General features: G+C 39.6%; 1 protein-coding gene across 1 annotated transcript; it reads left to right on the forward strand.

Annotated features, from left to right (window-relative positions):
• The first annotated feature begins 3,873 nt into the window (after window positions 1-3,873).
• Window positions 3,874-9,385, forward strand: LOC139730686 (mRNA decay activator protein ZFP36L1-like). The gene is made up of 2 exons (XM_071641543.1): window positions 3,874-4,101; window positions 5,625-9,385. Exons 1-2 carry the CDS (start codon window positions 4,042-4,044, stop codon window positions 6,687-6,689), a joined length of 1,125 nt encoding a protein of 374 aa, XP_071497644.1. The 5' UTR covers window positions 3,874-4,041; the 3' UTR covers window positions 6,690-9,385.
• Window positions 9,386-24,928: the final 15,543 nt, after the last annotated feature.

Below are 24,928 nucleotides of genomic sequence, written 5' to 3' on the forward strand. Positions count from 1 at the left end.
ATTAGTAGAACACATCAGTGAAAGTTTGGGGAAATCAGACAATCCGTTCAAAGTTATGAATTTTTAAAGTATCTGCACAGTCACTGCTGGATGAGAAGACAACTTCGGATGTCACATGCGTAGAACGATAGGCTTATAGAAGGAAAATGTAAAGAGAATTTCACAAAATTTTATTTTTGGAAAAAAAGTGCACATTTCCCCGACTTGTCACTGACGTGTTATATGCGAGAAAAGTGAAAACAGTTATTATGTTAAATTTTCTTTGTTTTCTTTGTATCGTTCTACTATGACATCACAAGCTGTAGTAGTCTTCTCATCGCAGCAGTGACTGAGCAGATGGATTCATAACATTTAAACGGATTATCCGATTTTCCTCAAACTCTCACTGATGTGTTTACATATTTTTATATGAAGAATGAGTCTCAAGTACGCCATCTGTAGATCCAACAAGGTTTTTATTCACAAAATTTTCAGCCTGCCTCAGGCCTTCGTCAGTGTAGTGTCATTGTCAGTGTAGCGTAGTGTAGTGTAGTGTAGCGTAGTGTCATTGTCAGTGTAGTGTCATCGTCATTGTCAGTGTAGTGTCATTGTCCTAGTATACACTACACTGACGAAGGCCTGAGGCAGGCTGAAAATTTTGTGAATAAAAACCTTGTTGGATCTGCAGATGGCTTATTTGAGACTCATTCTATTTATATAATCATAGCATTCGAAGTCCAACACGTGGAAAATTCCAAGATGAACGTAATTATACAATTATATATATATTATACACACACACACACACACACACACATATATATATATATATATATATACATGTACTATTTATATATATATATGTATATATATGTGTGTGTGTGTGTGTGTGTGTGTGTCCTATTATTTTTTTAACTATGAATCTGCCTCGATCCTCGCAGAAGGGAATGGGAACCGTACAAAAAAAAAAATCAATTACAGTTTTTGAAGGCATGGTGTATATTGTTTAATGTGATTGATATTAATATTAGTATAGGACCTGTACAAAATGGATGAACCACACAATGAGTCACATAGGAATGCAGGAAAATATGAGTCCTATACCTACCATGACTGTGTGTTATGTATTTCGGTGTATGTATTTTCAGTCTTATGATGTAAAGCGCCTTGAGCATTTAATCAGAGTGGAGAATGACGCTATAGAAATTGCACACATCCCGGTTGGTTGTAACCAAAAGCAAAGAGCGTACGCTCTTTGGTTGTAGCACCTCTTTGATTTACCAGCGTGATTTACACGAGAATAGCGCCCCCTATACTTGACAGGGTGATTTTGCTAGTTTGTGCCGCGCTGCGGCCATCGCCATACAGTTCACCAACTGCTGAGTACCGAGTGACTCTGGCTACCATACTACGTATATTAGTACAAGGAGGTACTACTATATGAATGTAGTTGTACAACTAGTAGGTTGAGTGCTGGTTTATTACGGGATTTCGAGCGCTCTAAATTTATTGAGTACAGCTGTATAACCGTTACTTATACATGGTGTACTAGTATTTACGAGTACTGTGTATGCGTTCCAATATAACGAGTAACTTGTTGGGCGATGTTGGAGTACACCTGTACTAGTGTTCCAATATAGCGAGTGCTCTGAATGCAGCACAGGGATCAACCTGCTGGGTTCGTTTAGTACATCGTCGACGTATTATATCGTCGAGTGTTTGCCATTGCATTCTGAATGTTGCACTATGTGCTAGCTAGACAAATTCGCGAAAGAAGGAAGCGCTGCTAAATGCAGGTCGACTTTATGCGGATAATTATTGCAGTACCGCCTCCGAAACCGTGCTCATGAACCACACAATCTACCCCTGTTTGTGTTCTGATCGCCCTTCAGGGCTGGTGTGGTGTATATATATATATATATATATATATATATATATATATATATATATATATATATATATATGTATATATATATATATATATATATATATATATATATATATATATATTGTGTATGTGTGTGTGTGTGTATAGTAATTTGCTGCGGGAGAAGGCTGCCAAGTGAACAGTGCAGACTATTGGTTGTGTGACCTAACGAAAGCGTGGTGAGCGTGTTGTAGGGTAGGCCTTGTCTGCGTAGAAACTAATGTTAGTGGTTCGTGCCTTGTTCGTGCCTTTGGGAAGCATGGCAGTTTTCAGTCGTCTGTGCTACCGAAAGTTAATAAATAAATAAATAAATAGATTAATTAATTAATGATAAAATAATTGAATTAACATAAACGATAACGTGTGCGCATTTGTGATCTGTCTGTCATGAATGGTTACATGTCGGGTCACTGACAAACTCCGTTGATGATTACGTGAATAAAAACAAAAACAACAAAATTGAATACAGTACATGTACAGTACAAGTACATGTATACTCACAGAACTCTAACCTTGTAGAAGAAGTGGCGGATCCCGAGAGGGCGCGCCCCCCCCCCCCTTTAATTTTGTTAAGGCGCCTCCCCTTTAGGGAATTCCTGGATCTGCCCCTGAGTAGTGTATACACGTAACACTGTATCATCCATGCGAACAATAAATGGCGGGACTGCCCTCACAATCTTGGATTTTTTTTTTTATTCTTTTTTTTGTTGAGAGAGAGAGAGCGCACTTTTCTGCTTTAATGGTTCATCATGACCTCCAGTGTTGATGAAGAGAATCATAGTCTTAGGTCCTTTGTATGGACAGAAGTCGTGATTTAATTTGTCACTACACTTGACTACATATATTATTATAAAGGTGTAGGCCTATGGGTTATGTGATGCTCAATGTTAGTATTTTAAGCTACAATGTTTCGGCGGAGTCGGGAGTTTAGTATTAATCTTTACTTTTGGAGTAGAATTTCATGCTTTTCAGCATATTTTGTATGTTTTGAAACTTTCCAGGCAATGTCTTTTAAAATGGCTAGCAAAGATGCCCTCGGTAGTGATTCGCAAATGGTGTCACTGGTCGTATCGTATGAGAGTGGTTCAGGCCTTTAGATCGTGCTAGTGCTTGTGTTTTTGTTTTAGCTTGTTTGTTTTGAAGAGCTTGTGTACACTGGCAATGAATATACGTGACTTGTACAAAAGAACCTGTACGACCTTACATTCAGATTCGCTTTATTGCTTATTGGCCAGTCATGGCGAAAATGTTCTGGGAACTACAAGTAATTTTCGCCTCCGTAGATAACGGACACTAAAAATCTCATCACATCCAGCACCATTCCCTCCTGTTCCACCCTCTAGCGTAGCATCTGTAAACAACATAAGAAAATGGGAGCGACGGATCATGCTGATAGGCCGCAGAGTGTTTCTGATACTTCCCTTTAAAAGTCACTAGCCAACTCGTGGATTTCCCTCGCACGGCTAATACATTTGCGATCAACCAGTGGCGTCAGTCCTCGAAATACGTCATAGGCGTATTTGGAAGTAACATCGATCTGCTATTGGCTACCTGTTGAGGGAACGCCCTTCTACATGTTGCTGAAGTACTCAGACCTCCTACTACTGTTAGTACTCGTTATGTGATGTAAACTATGAAAAAGAACCCCCATCTCCCTCAATGGGCCCAATACATCTCAGCACATCATCAAAGTCATCATACCGCTATGACTTTCGTGATTTATTTTCATATTTCTGAACCTCGTAACGAATGAAAGTGCCCGTAAGCGAGGAACCTACATTCTCTAAGCAAGATAAAAAGAACCTTTAGGCAAAGCACACATAGCAACTTCCAAGCACGCTTTATATCATGCCCATGCGCGTGCGCATAGACCCTGGTTGGACTTAAGCTCCGCCCACTATTTTTTCCGTACTCGTGTCTTGCGTTTTATGTGCTTGTGTATGGGACCCACAGATCAGCAGCTAGCCACAGAACTCGCAAACGACGGCTCCCCCTAGCTACTCACTGGCAATTGATCTGTAGGTAATCGCCAACGTGCCTGTGAGTGTGCGGCTGAGAAGCTAGAAATACGGGTGACCATCGAGAAGTTGAGCAGTTCGCCAAAATCCTGTTCGAAATCTCGCATACCGTGAAACATGTCTACCGCTATGGTATCAGCCTTCTACGATGTTGGAGATATGATGTTTAATCACAAGGTACGTTGTGTTGCTGTTTTGTAACCATTTCCCCCTTTTTGATAGCAGGTACTTTTTTAGTGTGCAGCTACGCTCAGAAGCGGCACTCTGTTGGAATTCTCTACCACTCACGAGTCTTGTCAATTACATGTGTCGGAATGTGCGTGCACACTTGTTGAGTGCCTAGTGCTTGGTTTGGTTGTGGGACCCTTGGTTGTCTGGTTGTCAATGTACATGGAGCTACATGGAGGGCTCTGTCTGCGACTTCATAACTAGTATTAACGTTAAATCTAACAATCTGTTAGGAATGTCTAGAACAAGTTAACTTTAAAGTTAGGTTTTCTGAACTTGTAAAGTTAGGAACAGATTGGAAAGCGCCTGCTCTTCAATTATGCAGTGAGGGATATTTAAAGATGTGAGGTAGGTAGGGTCTAACAGACTCTAGAATCTAATTAAGATAAAAACAAGTGAAGAATGTTGCTAGAAGAATGAGAAGAATGTCGCTTGAGAAGAATGTTGCTAGTTCTGGCTAGCGTGAGTTCATGACATGTGGTTGGGTTCTGCGTGTGGAGTTTGTTAAATTTATTTGGCGTCTATTATTTCCCTCACAAGAATATTTAGGGCCTGCGCCAAATCTTTATTTCTTCATCTTCTTCTTCTTCTTGTACTGTAGACCATCTTATTTCTGTCAATCTAACTTGTTATGTTTGTTAGATTTCTAACGTTACTGTGCTGGAGCTCCTGAGAGTAGTAGAGGGTCGAGAAAACCTTTGAAGAGCGGTCTAACTGTGTTACAATTTACTTTGAATTCCAGATTATACCCTACATCGTTTTCATTTCATAACAAATTGTTATTGTTAGTGGTTCTACAGTAGCCTATTTAATCCCAGAATATAGATGTTGGTAAACTTTGGGGCCTAGTTTAATGTTATTGATTGTTAAATGTGTTGGGAGACTGTTATGATTCTCATTTCTACTTCTATCTGGCACATTACCTAGTGCTGGTGGCAAAAAAAGAATATACAATTCAACATTAGGTTTAACAGTAATTAAAAAAATATCACACACACACACACACACACACACAGAGCCACAAATAACTGCCATAAGCCAAACTAACGATAACATTTTACTAGCGTTTAAAGAGTAGCCTACTTAAGACTATCTTTGAAAAAATTAAGTTAGATCATCTGGTTGCACAAAAAGCCATTTTATAAACACTGCGAAAATTTCTACTTTATAGATCCAGATATTTTGTTTGACTGACCCGAATTTTTATTTTTTTTTTTCTGCAGGTAACATTGTTACAGATCTGCTTTATTGCCTGGGCTTTCCACATTAGAGACATCTGATCTAACATAACAAGTTAGAATTTTGAGATAGACAGAGTGTGTGTAGAATCTAGTGGGGTAGATTTTTTTTGTCTAAGAAACCTATTGCTGGGGAAACAAGTTCAAAAGTTGCTTGTGTAGACCCATAATGTAAACATCCCAATTTAGATCTAACAGTGTTTGTTTGATTTGTCCCTCTCCCCTCAATTGCAGAATGTGTCGTTGATACAGGCCAAGTCTCACTCTCAGCTTAGAGGCGACACCAGGGCAGTTGGGACCCCTATAAATGGATCAAATGGAGCACACCTTCTTCGAAGGCACTCTACCACTGGGACCAGCCCTGTTGGTAATCAAATTAATGCCAATTCATTGTTCTCACAGCAGAATTTGGAGGCAGTGTTCAACAAAGAAAATCTTAACAAGCCAAGGGATCGGGCATTAAGTGAAAGCGATAGGAATGGTCAATCACGCAACCAGAACTCCAGCAGGTACAAAACGGAGCTCTGTAGGCCATTTGAAGAAAATGGCACCTGTAAATATGGCGACAAGTGCCAGTTCGCCCATGGCATACATGAACTTCGCATATTGGCACGACATCCCAAGTACAAGACGGAGCTCTGTCGCACCTTTCACACTGTGGGATTTTGTCCCTATGGGCCACGATGTCACTTCATCCACAATCCCGACGAGAGAAAGCTTTCTTCTCCGGGGCCTAGCAGTAAGTCACCTCGAGATCGCGCCATCGAAAGGCCCAAGCTCCTGCACTTTCCCAGTGCTCCTCTTGGCTCAACCAGTGGTGACCTGACCCCACCTCCCATGTGCGACAGCCCAAACCCGCTCACCCCTCCACCACCAGCAATACTGAGTCAAGAAGATGTTGCCTTACTTGCCACGCTAACCAGCAATGCGATGAACTTCAGCCAGGTACAAGACTTTGCACCTCTCCTCTCGCCCTCCGCATTATCTCCCACCATGCAGAATCCATTCAGCCCTGCGCCATCGTCACCATTCATCCCGCTACAACCCATCAATGATGATCTTGAGCAACTCTCCTTTCACAATGTTTGTCAACAGGGTGGCAGCGTGTTCTTTCCCTCTGATGAGCCTATTGCTGTCAACCACTACCGATCACCATCCCCTCCCGAGTCCCTGTCGGATCCCGAGTCCGTGGCAGATTCATCTATGGGCTCTAATTCTCCTACCGCCAGTCCTGTTGGACCTAGGCTGGGTCGCTTACCAATCTTCCGAGGCATGTCTCAGGAAGATCAGCGCTTCTGAATGTGAATCAAGGAGGAAAAAACCTTGTAAAAAAAATCAGGAGAAACACGCTTGCAGTAATTTATAATGGACATCTTTTTACTCATGAAATTCTGTATGGACTTCATCTTGTATGACTGATTGAAAGACTGACTAATGACACGTTCATTCTTTGTGAGAACTTTTGACGTATTTTATTGATTGAATTAATCTAGTGGATGCTTATAAAGTTTCTAGAATTATTTATATATTAACTGTGTGAACCGTCTTTTGGCATAGTCTTGATGCTTGCCTATTTTGCGGTTTGTACTTGTATTTATTTTTATTCGTGGTTTATTTTCCTGTGCATTTTCAATGCCAGGTTTTATATTCAAGTCTAAAATGTCTTCTCTCAGACATTACCTTACTAGTCTTGTGTTTTTTGTGTGGCAATTCCTTACAAGAAAATCAATTTATGTTATATAGACTATATGTTTTTGTGTAACTGAATATGCATTTATTCCAGCCGATGGCTTTGTGATCTACAGCAAATTCTTCACTATTTAAGTTATCAGTGGTATTTATTTCTATTTAGCAAAAATGTGCAGTTTTTGGGGAGGATATATCTTCAGATATAAAGTTCATATTTATCAAGTTATCATTTCATTAAGAAAATGATTGTTTTTATCATTCTAAGAAGTGACTTGTCAATTCTTCCATGAACAAAATGGATGGATAATATTTTGTAGCCATGTTTGTGCGTGGATTAGTACTTAGTGACAGCACTGGTTGATGTCCTGCCATAGTGTGGAGTACAGAAGCCAGCAGCTTTCATGAAATCAATTTTTGTCATGTTTTCCAGTGCCAATATACCTATTTAGCTTGTACAGTATTGTCCTCTGTACTCAAAAGTTAAGCAGGGCTGTAGTTTTACCTTCTATTAGACCTATCTGTATGTAGTAATTTATTGTCAAACCACCTACTACTAGATCTAACTTAAACAGAAAGAAACATAGTGCAAAAAACATGTTTGAAAAGAGAAAGAAATGCAGCCCTTATTTATTGTCCAAATTGCATTGGCGGACATTTCAGTTTGGATTGTTCGTATTGTATTAATATATTTGTGAATATAGTACTTGTGCATATTACCATGAATTATTTAACACTGCCTTGCGTTCATTTCTTTTTTCGTTTGTCAGAAATTCCCATGCTGAAGAAAGTCCCCCCAACTAATTTCATGTCCATTGTTATCAAGCAAGTGGGTATTCCAATGCCTGTGTAGCTTTTCTTGGTCCAAATGTATATTCCATTGGAAATCTACTTAAAAGTGATGATGCCAATATAGCAATTTGTAATGTTAATATGCAAACTTGCCTACTGAAAACTTAGCAACTGCTCACATTTGTCACTGTGGGGGACGGTATTAAGAATTGTAGTGGAGCTTCAGAATGTATACATGGTGTGCCTTATTTTTACATCCTGCCCTATGCACGTTACATGTGATTCAGGTTTCAGGAAGTCTGTGTATGAACCAATTACGTTGTTCTCTGTCAAGAGTTGGCAACAGAGGGGCATTAGTCTTTCCTCATAGACCCAGTTCACTGGATGTGGGAAGGGAAAATGGTTCTGGCCAATACTCGTGAATGCATGTTATAGAGTTTTGGAGCGTATGCCTTTAATATGTCAAGTTTGTTCAAGAGAATAAGCAACAATTGCTGTTGCAAGCATTTGTTCATTTTATTTCAGAGAGGCCTGATTGGTATCATGTTTGTTGGCCAGAAGTGGATGCCATAGAACAAAAGTCTTCCAGTTCTGTTTCTTTTTCTGAAACTAAGTGCCGCGACCACCCATTGGTCTGGAGATCTCTCCTGCAAGCAAAAAATCTATGCAATAGTGAAACGAACTTGCATGAAAGCTTGGAGTTTCCACAAAGTGCCTATCTTAGAAAGGACCAATTCTATGACTTGTCCAGTTCTTCCTTGTACAGTTTGTTGAGGGGACATATTGAATAAGTTCAGACATTTATTAGTACTGCTCAAAATGCAGTGATGGATGATCAATAGCAGTGAAGGTGCCTTGGAATTTTTGTCATGTGAAATTGGTATTTGCTGTCTTGAATTCAAGATTTAATTGTCTTCTGCAAAATGCCTCAGAGGCTATTCATGTATCATTTGCTTTCTCCCCTGTGACATGTCAATCCTTGGGTTTGTCATGAGAGGACGTGACTCCGACCAATATGTGGTTATATGAATGGATAAAATAACACTAGATTCCTAGTGCTTATTCTGGCTGTGCCATCTATAAAATTGTACAGTATAGATATTGTAATTTATTGTATTATGTGGGGTGTCATTCCCTAAATTGACAACTCAAAGAAGCTAAACTTAAACATTCACAATTTATTTCATAACACATATTCCTATTTGTGTTATGTGTGGAAGAAGTGCAACCTAGACTTAGATATTTTTATATCATGCAAAAGCTATTCCATTTGTTATTCCAGAGGAAAAAAAACAAATCCAAAGTGTTTTGTACAGTTCGGGAAACTGGGCTCTGCTTAGTTTGCCTTGCTTTTGAAGGTTTCAATTCATTGTTTCAGTTGTCTTAATACAAGTTCAAGAACTCCTTTATCTTCGTGTGTTTCCTCATATACAATGCATTAATCAATTCTGGTTCTTTAAAAAAAAGTTGAGTTTTTGCAAAGAGTTGTTGATGTATTATTTAATTTTATTAATAAAACAAAGAAAAAGATATAAAAACTTATGACATGTCTAGTGTGTGCATACTATTCTTGGAAAATCTCTAATTATGTATGGTTACTGTGTTGTGTTTATAATTATCAAAGTAGAAAAAGTGTAGATCTAGATCTACAGTGTATGTTGTCTTGTGTAAACGCAATTTTGTTTCTACGCTGTACTTGTGAAAAGCTTGGGCATGTACTGGTACCATACAAAATAGATCCGAAAGGTTGTTGTATAGTAAGTGGGTGTAAGTGAGTGGTGATTTAATAGTTGTGATCTCATTAGCGCAGCCACCCGTAGGAAATTCTGTTCACTTGTATTCGGGGCCGGCGGTGCCCTACCTAGGTAGCAGTGATTTTTACTGGTTTATAGGGTTGATATACTAGTAGATAAGTTTTCAGACGGGCATTGCCATCGATGTTTGCTGATGTTTGTTTTTGGTTTGGAGAGCCCATACTCAGTGCATGAGCAGTGTGTTGGAAAGATTGTTGTGTCTCACCTCCCTGGTGGAAGCAAACTGCAATGAGAGAGATTATTGGGGGGGGGTCCGCTTGGGATGGGGGAAACGCTATTGATCAGTCGAGTGTGTATGCATGTGTGTGTGATTGCGTGTGTGTGTGTGTGCATGTTGTGTGTGTGTCTCTTTATCTGCGCACGGGCGAGCGACTATCCCGGTCTTTCGCTCTCTCTCCCACTTCCCATTTTGTGATCGAAGTCACATGACCGAAGTGGAGGGAAATTACCCAGTTGGCAGTATATATTCGCCTCCGTGTCCCGACACCGACTTGTGTACGGTGGATACTAGTATGACGCTGACATGTGCAGCTACATACTCCCGAGTACACGCACATGCATCTTATTGTTAATAAAGCTAATGATGTGCACTATGTTTTGCCTTCTTTTTTCCCCCCAAGTTCATGAAGCAAAGTGGCTTATCGTGGGTAATGAATGGTAGGCAGAACTATGAATGTTCAGTGTAACCAGATCCACTACTTAAGTACACATTGTACTTCCATGTTTTGATACTGATATGAATATATCAAAAGTGAAACAGATCTTCCTCACAACTTGCGCAAGAAACACAGGACGTCTTTTTTTTTTTTTTTTTTAAACAGTGCCTTGTTTTCCAGCACAAGTCAAGCATTTATCATGCCCAAGGAGGTCCTTCGTATGTAGATGTGTGTGTGTGTGTGGGGGGGGGGGGGGGTTATGTGTGTACCGGGGGGGGGGGTTATGTGTGTACCGGGGGGGGGGGGGGGTGCGTGTGAGTACGTATAGCTGATGTGCTGTGGTATAACTGGTAGACGCGAGACTGATGTGTGCATTACGTTTACTAGTATGTCTGCACTTCACTCTTGCGCAATGACCCATATACATATTGTGAAGGAAACCCCCTCAATCTTTGACTAAATTCATTTTTTAATCCCCCCCCCCCCGATTCATTTCTGAATTCTAAAGCATTCAGGGATATGTAAGTGCAATCTGAGTGTACACACACACACGGTACGACAGAGGGTCAAGGTGACCTTGTTTTCCCTGCAATGTTACTACATAGTGTACAGTGTATACATAGCCATGTATTGTCTATGTACGGTGTGCGAAGACGGTACTTAACCCCATAAAAGTGACCTGATTCTCTTTAATTTCGAGTGACAGAATGCAATCCGTTTTTGAACAGATAGATTATACAGAGGCCTGTTGTTTAGAGATGAGAAAAGAGTACAGTCTTCCACGAGAAGACGAGAATTCATGTGATGTTCATGTGACAGCCATACAGATAATTCCATATGTGGGACTGGTATTTACGCAGTACAACGATCGAGAGTTACGCCAAATGTGAAATCCATATTCATGAGTGTTATAACAAATTGAATGGGTTGAAGTTGTTTCTCACAACAATTATGATTATTAAGCAAGATATTTCCAGAATAAATACTAGTTTTTGTTATTTCAACACCAGATTCCCCATGGTAGATTTGAATCTCCCGCAGTACAAGTACGATGCGTGCGCAATTTGTTCCCCATAAATATTAATTAGTTCGCGGGTGTCGTATTACATAACATTGCACCAATGGTAATTTCGGATCGGCCCGAGGGTATATAAAGGGGTCGCCTGAATGAGAAAATTTGTCTTGTCGAGAGATAAGGCGTTTGGTACAGTTAGAAGAGAAAGAAGAAGAAAACAGACTACAGCCTCTAAACAGATTTAAACAGTTGAATTGTTTTCCCATTTCTCCCTACAGTTAGCGAATCCCCATTCAACGTGAGTAGAAATGTCCTCATATATTTTGCTGTTAGGATTATTGTCAGTGCATATAATTATACAGATAAGATATAAGATAGCAAGTATTCGATTTTGCAGTCAGAACTATGACAAGAAACTCTGTTAAATCTTTTATGGAATATTTTGATTGAGTGATGAAGAGATAGAATTTGTGGAATATTTTGTTGTCTATTCTGTGTATTTTGCAAAGAAGTGGATACATGACAGTACGTAAAATATAGCAAGTTAACAGAAATGATTAAGTCATGAGAAGTCTCGTATTTTGGTACATTTATACATTTATTGGGAATTCTCTCTTCTTTTCTTTTGTAGGGCTTTACACCAAACATTTCTGAGATCGCAAATTAAATAGCCATGATGGTTACTTACGTGCTGCGTTCAGCAGTGACGTAGAATTGGTACGTTAGGTCAAGCGTACATCCCGTTGCATTATGCAACAAACAAATCACACATGTTATTGTAATTTCATAGAATTTTAGAGTATACATCTACCAGACGTACAAACAATCAAATATGAGAATGTAAGCGAACATCCCGTTGCATTATGCAACAAACGAATCAAATATGTTATTGTTGTCTAATTATTAAATGTACACACTGTTGCTTTGTCAACAACTAGAAATGTTAATGAGAATTTGGTGAACACCGTACGTTGCTTATGCCACAAAACAGAGATATGTTATAAACAGATGCAGCAACCAGATATATGTCAATGCTAATATGTTATGTGATAGAATTCTAGAGAAGATATTCTCCAGTGTCGGTATAAATTGTAGAAATTCCAGTCATGAGCGATTATATCAGTGACGGATACATTGATGATGATATCTTACAGAAATATGTGAGGTTGTCCGTTGCTACGTGATTGAGGTAGTTGGAGTTAGTTGTTAGTTGTTCTTGTTTTTCATATAGAATTCTAGTTGGTGTTCAGTTATTAAATTTCTTTTGGAGGGTAGTAGAAACAATAACAAGAAAATGCTTGTAGAGCTTAGTGGTAAGTTATGTCATGTCTGATGAAGGTCAGTCATTGAGTACCGTATGTCAGGAGTCCTGATATAAAATGGAATAATAATGGTTGGGGTTAGGGGTAACAGTTAGGAATAAGAAGTATTGTCGTTATGGATTTGTTGTTGCTTACTTGACAAGCTCAGACAGTGAGGGCCGAGGCCACAAGTTAGTATACGAACTGTGATTGCCTAGAGGAAAGCTTTTTATGTTGTTAGCCTGAATAATTGTCTATATAGGGGATGAGTTCCTGAGGCTGTATAGATAATTTTGGAGTTGAAGGTGTACCGGTTATTAGCTAGGCTCGCACCGACATAGTGAGTGGGGTCAGAAGCTAGGAGTGGTTGTTTGGTTTTATTGCTCGGAGAAGAGGGGGAACGTGGATCTGGAATTTGGTATAAGGCAGAACGTGATGTGTGGGGTTACAATTTTATTAGGTTGGATACTTTATTGGCTGGGACGTGATGGTTTATGTAACATGGGTTACAGAGGATAACGCATAAAGTCAAGCTAGTTACGCCAGATAAGAACCAATGATCCTGGAATCATTGTGGAGCGTAGTTTGTCGGTTTAAGAGCATGAACAATTACATCGACCCAATACAACTCTACAGAGTATAAATGTAGTTTTTATTGATAGGGAAATATCTAGTTATTATTTCAGGTGGGAATAAAATGACTAAAGTATAGAAAGTGTAGGGAAGATTTAACTTATAACAGATAGGGTTATTATAGAGATTATAAGGTATCCTGTAGTTATTATAAGGTGTACACTGACATGGCTCTTAAGTCTCATATTCTTGACATGGCTCTCTGACATGGCTCTATCTCAAAATGTATATTGTGTAAAATGAATTCATTATTGATGATTGTTTATTGGAGGATGTTGAGATTGCCTCCGGAATTAAAGTTCCGTTGAACTTTACCCAAATTCTCAGACAATGATTTATTTCCCTTGTCCGATACACACGTGAATGTGAAGTTGTTGAGTTTGTGATGTGATGTGAAGTGCTTGTAAAGTTAAGTTTTAATAGTTATGATATCTGTGTGTCTACAGTAATAAGGAGTTGTTGGCAGAATGAATGGTGATGTAGAATGGTGCAGATTAGTATGGTACAGGAAATTAGTTGTCGGTTATATACATGCAAGAAACCAAACCACCCTCGTAGACTTCGAGAAAACGAACAGTCATCGATTGAACAACTCGTGCTACATCTACATAACAATTCAACATCTACAGTTGATAGTTACCTAATTATGTAGAAACGCTACTAGGAGACCTAGGAAGATGTATGGATGTACAGTGATAAGAGAGTGAGGTCGTGTTTGTCATGTGTGCATTGAAATGTGGATTCCGTGTTAGTACACTGTTCTAGATCTTGAGACTGCGTCAAAGGATAACTTGTATGACGTGAGTGCAATGTATGATGTAGACTCTATGTGCAGTGCAGTGTCAGTGAGTGATTGACGATAGCTACAAGAACACCAGTATCAGTACGTAAATTCCTTAATTTATAGAGAATGAATTGAATCCATAGCTTACCATAGTCTAGAAATGATCATTCACAAATAGGCATACAAATATCACAGTCTACTTACCATACTGAGGAAATAACACGATTCTTTGATATTCACGGTCAGTGGTGATCCACACTCCACAGTTCTGCACATACGCGTAGCTAGCTCACATGTGATGTACGAATCGGGTAGTTCGCGCGGTTTGAGATCACGTGATCATGGTGTTGTAGCAGGTACTCAAAACACTCGGTTCCAACGAACATGCTCAGTGACAATGACATTACCATCCTCACGATCAGATAACGGTCAGACTCTCGTTAGTGTAACAGTGTTGTCATAACATTGATAACTGGAGTAGTAGAACACTCCTGAATAAGGTTTGTTAATTCCTTTCAAAGATTAACTGGTGGCAGCAATTTAGTATGATTATAGGTCTCCGACTCCCCATGTCACATTTGTATTAGTGGCAGCCAGAAGGATTCATTTCTTTCTTTCCCCCCCCCCCCCCCCCCCCCCTCTCGCGTGACATATTTTTGGTGGCAAAGCGGTGGGATGGTTAATATAATTCCTTGTTGTGATAAGCAAGGATGGTGTTCTTTGCATTAGGTATACCTAAGACTTAAATTCTAGACTCGTAGAGTATAGAATAAATTGTATTGATTATGATAGTGTACCAGAGCAGTAAAAGTGGTATTTCAGCTTGCAGAGAATAGGCTAGCTTTGAAGTTCTTGGATGGTTCAGAATATTTTTCGGTGGAAGCGTCATAATAGGATTCCTATAGACAGCTTGTTGGTAAGGTTACATTATTGGATGTTAGGTAACGAAAGTGCAAGATAAGACTAAAGAGGTTACTGAAGGAAAAATTAAAGCAAATGGAACAGAAATGGTAGTAGATAAAGAAGAATGTGAGATTGTGTATCTATGGTGTAGACTAATATGTGTTAGACTTTGTATTGTCTTATGAGGAAACTAGTTGTGAATAGTTATCAGGAAGGAGCCTGGTTAGCTAGTGAATATATTGGGTAATTCAGTCAAAGGAGCACTGTGGTTACTTAATATGAAATTATATGTTATGGTTGCTATGGTAACTATTACTTGTTGTGTTTATTGTGAGGTCAAATTAGTAAACTAACAGGAGGAAGCCTGGTTAGTAAAGTTAGTATTGGGTAATGTGGTCGAGAGAGTACTGCAGTTACTTGATATAGCTTGTGGAGAAGTAAATGTTAAGTGTTGATGTGGTATGTGTGTGTTTCAGTGTGTATAATTCACTGTGTGTATCGAACTACAGTCTGGAATGGGACATTAAATAGAGACCAGTTGAGAATTGTATATATGTGTTGAGAGCCATTTAATACATGTAATGAATGTGTACACTAAGGAGATCTACTCCTTGAACATTGTAAGGGTATGTACGCTTGACAATTATAAGGATGAGAATTACAACAGAAAACTCATTCGAAAATAGAACAGAAAATGTTAGCAATTATTTGTAAAATAACATTAAAGGAACTAAGATGGTGGAGCCTGCCGTTCCTACTGGATTACAGTCTGATACTATGGCGGCTGGCGACAAAACAGTTGTTGATAGTGGTGGGGTTGCTCGATGGGCAGTAGATGCACCAGATCCAGAGATAGCGGTCCGTGCGAATGAATACGGTGACGCGATTCCAGCCGATCACAGGGTTGTCTACACTCCACAAGAGTACAGCCAGTTGCCAAATTATGTATCCAGCAGACAGACTACAGCTGAGCAAACTCGTCCAGGTTTCCAAGGAGGTCATCATCGCGATATTTTACCAGATAAATTTGCAGGAAAAATTTCGTGGGCAGACTATTACAGCCATTTCTGTGTTTGCATGAAGTTGAATGGGTGGACAGACAGTGAAGCTGCACAGTTTTTGGCATCGCGACTCCAGGGGCCTGCATTGAAAGTGCTACATAATCTTCCAGATGGTGAACAGATATCATTTCGTGAGTTGGTTACTCAACTTGAGCGTCGTTTTGGACCAGGGCAAGAAGCTGAGAATTTCATGTTGGAACTGCGCATGAGGCGTAGACAGAAAGATGAATCCGTTCAACAGCTTGGACAGGCAATCAGAGATCTTACCAGTTTAGCGTATCCAGAGATGTCAAGTGATGTTCGCGAACGACTGGCCAAGACACATTTCTCCGAGGCAATTGATGATGCAGAAATTAGAGCTGCCATTTTTCGTGCTCGTCCCAAAACGTTGAATGAAGCAATCACAGCTGCACTCGCAACAGAGTCGTTTCTTCATGCTGAAAGAGCGAGAGAGAGAATCAGGGGACCTCGTCATGTTCGGGCAGTGGAGAGTAACAGTTCAGCACCTGCAGATGAGAAGATGAAGAGAGAGATACAAGAGTTGAAGCAGAATCTGAATGATGTTATCTCGATGATGAAACAGTTGAATCAGTCAAGAATCAAGTGTTACAACTGTGGTGAATATGGACATATGAGTACAGTCTGTACCAAACCAAAGGGAAACTACTTGGGGCCTACTCGAAGGACCGCGGGGCGGCCAGACAGTCATACAGGTCCACGCAATTAGAGTCACAGGATGTTGAGAGAAATCCAGTTGTTTGTACAGTACGTGACGTTAATCCTGCGATGTATGTTCCAGTAAAGTTTGGAAATGAGACTAGGCATCTATTGATTGATACAGGATCTACAATTACTATTGTGTCTATGACTGCACTGAATGAGACTCATCCATTACAGACATTAGAGATTTGTGATACAGATACCCAGTTGCTGCAAGCAAATGGAGCTCCCATTGGTGTGTATGGAGAAACTACAATCAAGATGAAGTTCGGAGAACAGGAGTATGAAGTAGTTGTGGTGATAGCTGATATACAGGTGGACGGTATTATCGGCATGGATTTCTTACAGAAGACAAGTACCAAAATCAACTGTGACCAGATGTTTGTGAAAATTCAAGATGAAATCATCTCATGTACAGATCGTCATGGAAACAAGCTTGTGATGATGGTCAACCAGTTTGAAGTACCAGAGCATATGACAGACATTTACACAAGAGCTAAACACAGTATCGATGACAAGTACCATTCTAGTGTGGCTGCTCTACTCAGTGAGTACAGTGATGTATTCTCCAAAGGTGATCATGATATTGGAAGGACTGACAAAATCAAGCACAGTATCCACACACAGTGTGCAGCACCAATACGACAGAGACCGAGACGCAATCCAATAGGGCAGAGAGAAGAGATAGAGAAACAGATTGAAGACATGTTACAGCGTGGAATCATTAAGCCATCAATCAGTCCATGGTCATCTCCAATTGTGTTAGTAGACAAGAAAGATGGATCCAAGCGGTTCTGCATTGATTACAGACTTCTTAATGAGCACACAGTAAAAGACTCCTTTCCCCTACCAAGCATTGCTGACTCACTAGATGCATTACAAGGTGCAAGGTACTTTTGTACATTAGACTTAACAGCTGGGTATTGGCAAGTTCCCCTAGATGAAGACGCCAAGTTGAAATCTGCATTTGTAGTACCAGGAGGATTGTATCAGTTCGAGGTTATGCCTTTTGGACTTTGCAATGCACCATCTACTTTCGAGAGATTGATGGAGAACATCTTCAGTGGATTACAGTGGAAAATACTCCTCATCTATCTCGATGATGTAATTGTGTTCGGCCCTACAGTACTAGAAGTAATTGCCAGGTTGGAAATAGTACTACAGCGACTGAGAGATGCCAACCTAAAGCTCAAGCCAAAGAAATGTCATCTTTTCCAGACAGAAGTACTCTACTTGGGGCATATCGTGTCATCTGATGGTGTAAAGACAGATCCAGCAAAATTGAAGCTGTGAAATCATGGCCGACACCTACCAGCCAGACAGAAGTGCGTAGTTTTCTAGGATTAGCATCCTATTACAGGAGATTCATTCTCAACTTCTCTGACGTAGTCAAACCTCTGACCAATCTGACCAAGAAGGAACAGCCGTTCATATGGACATCAGAGTGTGACGAAGCGTTCAAAACAATGAAAGAGATGCTGACGACAGCTCCAATTCTAGCCTATCCCCAACTTGACATTGATTTCATTCTCGACACAGATGCCAGTAATTATGCCATAGGTGCTGTGCTTTCTCAGGAGCAAGATGGAAATGAGAGAGTAATCGCCTATGCAAGCAAGACTCTAAATCGAGCAGAACAGAATTATTGCGTCACCAGACGTGAACTTTTAGCTGTGGTGTACTTTCTGAAGTATTTCAGACACTATCTCTATGGACAGCGAGTAACAGTGAGAACAGATCACAGTGCATTACGTTGGTTGTTAGACTTTAAAGATCCAGAGGGACAGTTAGCTAGATGGTTAGAAGTAATTACACAGTATCAACTTACCATTGAGCACAGACCTGGGAGATCCCATTCCAATGCAGATGGACTTTCACGGCGACCTTGCAAGCAGTGTAAAAGAGTGCTGTGATTTGATGCTAGTTTGCTTATTCCGACAACAGTTAGTCTGAAGGAGCGAACTTCTGCGATGATGCAAACAGAGATGATGCCTCGTAGAATCTGATTAGAGGAACGTGTAGAAGTAACAGTAGAGTAATAAATTAAGTGTTGTGTTACAATTTGTTGGATAGTTGGTGTTACTATTTTGATGGATTATCCTTGTATATATAGGAAGATGATAACAGATGTGAGCAGTCATTAGGCAACATGACAGCAAAGCATCAGAATTTTGAGAAGATTCAAGCCATTAACTTCTCATTGATTTCTAATGAGGAGATAAGACAGGCACAGTTAGAAGACAGTGATATAAAGCATGTACTGAGGTGGAAAGAGACAAGTGAAAATAGACCTAGCTGGAAGGAAATTTCACATCTTTCTTCCGCAACCAAGACATATTGGGTGCACTGGAACTTATTACAGATACAGGAAGGAGTTCTCATGAGGAAATGGGAATCTGCTGATGGGAAAGAAGTGACATGGAAAATTGTACTTCCCAAGTCAATGCGTTCTACTATATTACAAGAGTTACACAGTTCCATCACAGCAGGACATCTTGGAGTGAACAAGTTGCTTCATAAAGTACAGAGAAGGTACTACTGGGTTGGCCTTGCTGCTGATGTCAGACTGTGGGTAAAAAGATGTGATGTTTGTGCAAGAACGAAGAATCCTCCTAAGAAGAACAGAGCTCCGTTACAGAAATACAGAGTTGGTGCTCCGTTAGAAAGAGTAGCTATGGATATTCTAGGTCCATTACCAGAAACAGATTGTGGGAATAAGTACATTCTTGTTATTGGTGATTATTTTACCAAGTGGATCGAGTCATTTCCAATACCAGACCAAGAGGCAGAAACAGTTGCTAGAGTACTGGTACAGGAATTCATCTGTCGTTATGGAATTCCAAAAGAAATTCACAGTGATCAAGGCAGAAATTTTGAATCTAAAGTAGTAGCAGAGATGTGTAAGATGTTGGGAATCAAGAAAACCAGAACATGCCCTCTACACCCACAGGGAGACGGCTTCATAGAACGTTTCAATCATACCTTGCTCAGCATACTGAAATCACTGCTTGATCCAGAAGAAGAACAGAGAGACTGGGATGACAAGATTCCATTCGCCATGCTTGCATACAGATCTGCGGTACAAGAGTCCACTGGAGAAAGCCCTGCTCTCATGATGTTAGGAAGGGAGATCACACTGCCAGTTGACTTGATGCTACAGTCTCCAGTACCTGCAAATTCAGAAGAACAAGATTATGTGACAGATGTTAGAGAAAACTTACAAGAAGCACATGAAAGAGCACGAGAAAAATTAGGAATTGCTGCTGACAGACAAGCTAATCAGTATGACAGAAACACAGTATTTCGTAGTTTTGATGTAGGACAGTGGGTGTGGCTCTATGAACCAACAAGAAAGAGAGGAGTGAGCCCAAAACTTACTTTCCATTGGAAGGGGCCATTCATGGTGGTCACTAAACTCTGCGATGTGGTGTATCGTATCCAACAGTCAGTAAAGGGGAAACCCAAGGTCGTTCACATTGACAGACTCAAGCTGTATACAGGCGTGCCGCTAGCTAACTGGTTGAATCACAGTGTGAGACGTAATCCAGACAGGAACAGAAATCCACCTATTAGATACAGAGACAGTGCATAATGTTGGTTAACCTATTACAGTATTCTGATGGAAGGGTGTGTTTCTCTAATTTTGCTTTATTACAGATGATATCCTGCGATCAGCCCAGTTGCTGGGAGCGCTTCACGACAATGGCGGATTATCAGTTTCATCTCAAATTTCGCCATGCCACCCAACTAACACTCAAGTGCCGTGTCTGTGGAAAAGAAGAGGAAACAAGAATGTTGATGCTGAAACACTATGAGGAAAAACACTCTACCCAAACAGAGCAAGTTGAGTATCTGAGTTACAGTAAAGCAACGCCAAAGTTTGTGAGTGAAAAGAAGAAACCAACAGCAACACAGGTGAAGCAAACACCAGAGAAAACACAAAAGAAGTCAACAGCACCCGTACAGGCTACACAAAAGAAGAAGTCAACGACACCCGTACAGGCTACGCAAAAGAAGAAAACAGAAACGACACAGATGAAGAAGTCTACAGAGACGGAACTAAAGAAGAAATTGACGGTGACACAAGTCAAAGCAACACAAATGAAACCAACAACACCCAACACACAGAAGAAACCAACACAGGAACAGAACATCACAGCGACGGTAACAGCGACAGCCACTACAAGTGACACTACACCTAAAGAGAAGAAGAATCAGAAGAGTAATGAACGTAAGGAAGCAGAACTCGAGTTATTCGGGTCAGACAACGACTGGGACTGTGCCAGTACCAGCAGCGCTAGTTCATGCAGCACTTGCAGAAACACTAAAAAGAGGCCGTACTATGTTGTTGGGGACACTGGGGATAGCGAAGGTGAAGATGAAGTAATCATAAGGATCAAGAAAATGAAGAGAGGGTTCAGAAGAATAACGAAAATCACAGTGCATGCGAGCTTCTACAAGGAAGTCAATGGAAACATCGAACTTGTTAAGAGAACTGTTGAAACGAGCAGACCTGAGGCACCCGCACTCTCAAATGAGGACTAAGCGTTGCGTGCTAGTGTAAATAAGTTGTACTCATCAGATGATCAATAGATGCATTTTATGATTGGTTGATTGAGTTGTAAATGAAATGTGTAGTATAGGATAATTCCAATAATTTTAAAAGTGTATGTTACATGTACAAAGATCTAGTTTGATTATGGTGTTCTAGTTCTATGACGTTCAAATATCTTAATATCGTATTGACTGCAATTTTGGGATAATGGTACAGAGTACGAGGAGTATCATAGGAAGAGGTATTGGTGTTGTGTGAAATGATTATTTCAATACTGAACACAGGAGGTATTGTAGCAGTTTGTAAAAAGTTGTCTTATTGTGCAAAGTTATACTGAGGAAATGTAAATTCTTCAGTGAATGAAGTCAGGCTAAATCTGGTGAATGTATACTTTCTGATGATTTTTGAGAAAGTCGAGGAGATAAGGAAACTGTGGTTAATGATTCAGAGAAATTATACAGATGTACGAAAGTGTATTGCGCTCATGCAGTCGTATTTCCAATGTGTTAGATCTACATGTATATGGACCTGGATGTGTACATATTCTGAATTTTATGTGTTTTAATGAGAAGAGCCAGATTGTTGAGGAAATTTGTGTGTAAAAGAGCCTGTTGAATTACATTGATATGAGAAGAGCCAAATATGTTGAGAAAATATGTTGTAAAAGAGCTTGTTGAATTATATTGACATGAGAAGAGCCTATGAGTATGATACAGTAGTAAATTAATGTCTGAATGCTGTCGATGGGGACATCGACTTGTGGTGAAGGGGTAGTGTGAAGGAAACCCCCTCAATCTTTGACTAAATTCATTTTTTTAATCCCCCCCCCCCCCCCGATTCATTTCTGAATTCTAAAGCATTAAGGGATATGTAAGTGCGATCTGAGTGTACACACACACACGGTACGACGGAGGGTCAAGGTGACCTTGTTTTCCCTGCAATGTTACTACATAGTGTACAGTGTATACATAGCCATGTATTGTATATGTACGGTGTGCGAAGACGGTACTTCACCCCATAAAAGTGACCCAATTTTCCTTAATTTCGAGTGACAGAATGCAATCTGTTTTTGAACTGATAGATTATACAGAGGCCCGTTGTTTAAAGATGAGAAAAGAGTACAGTCTTCCACGAGAAGACGAGAATTCATGTGATGTTCATGTGACAGCCATACAGATAATTCCATATGTGGGACTGGTATTTACGCAGTATAACGATCGAGAGTTACGCCAAATGTGAAATCCATATTCATGAGTGTTATAACAAATTGAATGGGTTGAAGTTGTTTCTCACAACAATTATGATTATTAAGCAAGATATTTTCAGGATAAATACTAGTTTTTGTTATTTCAACACCAGATTCCCCATGGTAGATTTGAATCTCCCGCAGTACAAGTACGATGCGTGCGCAATTTGTTCCCCATAAATATTAATTAGTTCGCGGGTGTCGTATTACATAACATTGCACCAATGGTAATTTCGGATCGGCCCGAGGGTATATAAAGGGGTCGCCTGAATGAGAAAATTTGTCTTGTCGAGAGATAAGGCGTTTGGTACAGTTAGAAGAGAAAGAAGAAGAAAACAGACTACAGCCTCTAAACAGATTTAAACAGTTGAATTGTTTTCCCATTTCTCCCTACAGTTAGCGAATCCCCATTCAACGTGAGTAGAAATGTCCTCATATATTTTGCTGTTAGGATTATTGTCAGTGCATATAATTATACAGATAAGATATAAGATAGCAAGTATTTGATTTTGCAGTCAGAACTATGACAAGAAACTCTGTTAAATCTTTCATGGAATATTTTGATTGAGTGATGAAGAGATAGAATTTGTGGAATATTTTGTTGTCTATTCTGTGTATTTTGCAAAGAAGTGGATACATGACAGTACGTAAAATATAGCAAGTTAACAGAAATGATTAAGTCATGAGAAGTCTCGTATTTTGGTACATTTATACATTTATTGGGAATTCTCTCTTCTTTTCTTTTGTAGGGCTTTACACCAAACATTTCTGAGATCGCAAATTAAATAGCCATGATGGTTACTTACGTGCTGCGTTCAGCAGTGACGTAGCAACAAACAAATTGGTACGTTAGGTCAAGCGTACATCCCGTTGCATTATGCAACAAACGAATCAAATATGTTATTGTTGTCTAATTATTAAATGTACACACTGTTGCTTTGTCAACAACTAGAAATGTTAATGAGAATTTAGTGAACACCGTACGTTGCTTATGCCACAAAACAGAGATATGTTATAAACAGATGCAGCAACCAGATATATGTCAATGCTAATATGTTATGTGATAGAATTCTAGAGAAGATATTCTCCAGTGTCGGTATAAATTGTAGAAATTCCAGTCATGAGCGATTATATCAGTGACGGATACATTGATGATGATATCTTACAGAAATATGTGAGGTTGTCCGTTGCTACGTGATTGAGGTAGTTGGAGTTAGTTGTTAGTTGTTCTTGTTTTTCATATAGAATTCTAGTTGGTGTTCAGTTATTAAATTTCTTTTGGAGGGTAGTAGAAACAATAACAAGAAAATGCTTGTAGAGCTTAGTGGTAAGTTATGTCATGTCTGATGAAGGTCAGTCATTGAGTACCGTATGTCAGGAGTCCTGATATAAAATGGAATAATAATGGTTGGGGTTAGGGGTAACAGTTAGGAATAAGAAGTATTGTCGTTATGTATTTGCTGTTGCTTACTTGACAAGCTCAGACAGTGAGGGCCGAGGCCACAAGTTAGTATACGAACTGTGATTGCCTAGAGGAAAGCTTTTTATGTTGTTAGCCTGAATAATTGTCTATATAGGGGATGAGTTCCTGAGGCTGTATAGATAATTTTGGAGTTGAAGGTGTACCGGTTATTAGCTAGGCTCGCACCGACATAGTGAGTGGGGTCAGAAGCTAGGAGTGGTTGTTTGGTTTTATTGCTCGGAGAAGAGGGGGAACGTGGATCTGGAATTTGGTATAAGGCAGAACGTGATGTGTGGGGTTACAATTTTATTAGGTTGGATACTTTATTGGCTGGGACGTGATGGTTTATGTAACATGGGTTACAGAGGATAACGCATAAAGTCAAGCTAGTTACGCCAGATAAGAACCAATGATCCTGGAATCATTGTGGAGCGTAGTTTGTCGGTTTAAGAGCATGAACAATTACATCGACCCAATACAACTCTACAGAGTATAAATGTAGTTTTTATTGATAGGGAAATATCTAGTTATTATTTCAGGTGGGAATAAAATGACTAAAGTATAGAAAGTGTAGGGAAGATTTAACTTATAACAGATAGGGTTATTATAGAGATTATAAGGTATCCTGTAGTTATTATAAGGTGTACACTGACATGGCTCTTAAGTCTCATATTCTTGACATGGCTCTATCTCAAAATGTATATTGTGTAAAATGAATTCATTATTGATGATTGTTTATTGGAGGATGTTGAGATTGCCTCCGGAATTAAAGTTCCGTTGAACTTTACCCAAATTCTCAGACAATGATTTATTTCCCTTGTCCGATACACACGTGAATGTGAAGTTGTTGAGTTTGTGATGTGATGTGAAGTGCTTGTAAAGTTAAGTTTTAATAGTTATGATATCTGTG

This window comes from Diadema antillarum, unplaced genomic scaffold (assembly GCF_040938485.1).
Source record: "Diadema antillarum isolate AM-2024a unplaced genomic scaffold, OU_Dant_1.0 seq00000326_RagTag, whole genome shotgun sequence".
Lineage (NCBI taxonomy): Eukaryota > Metazoa > Echinodermata > Echinoidea > Diadematoida > Diadematidae > Diadema > Diadema antillarum.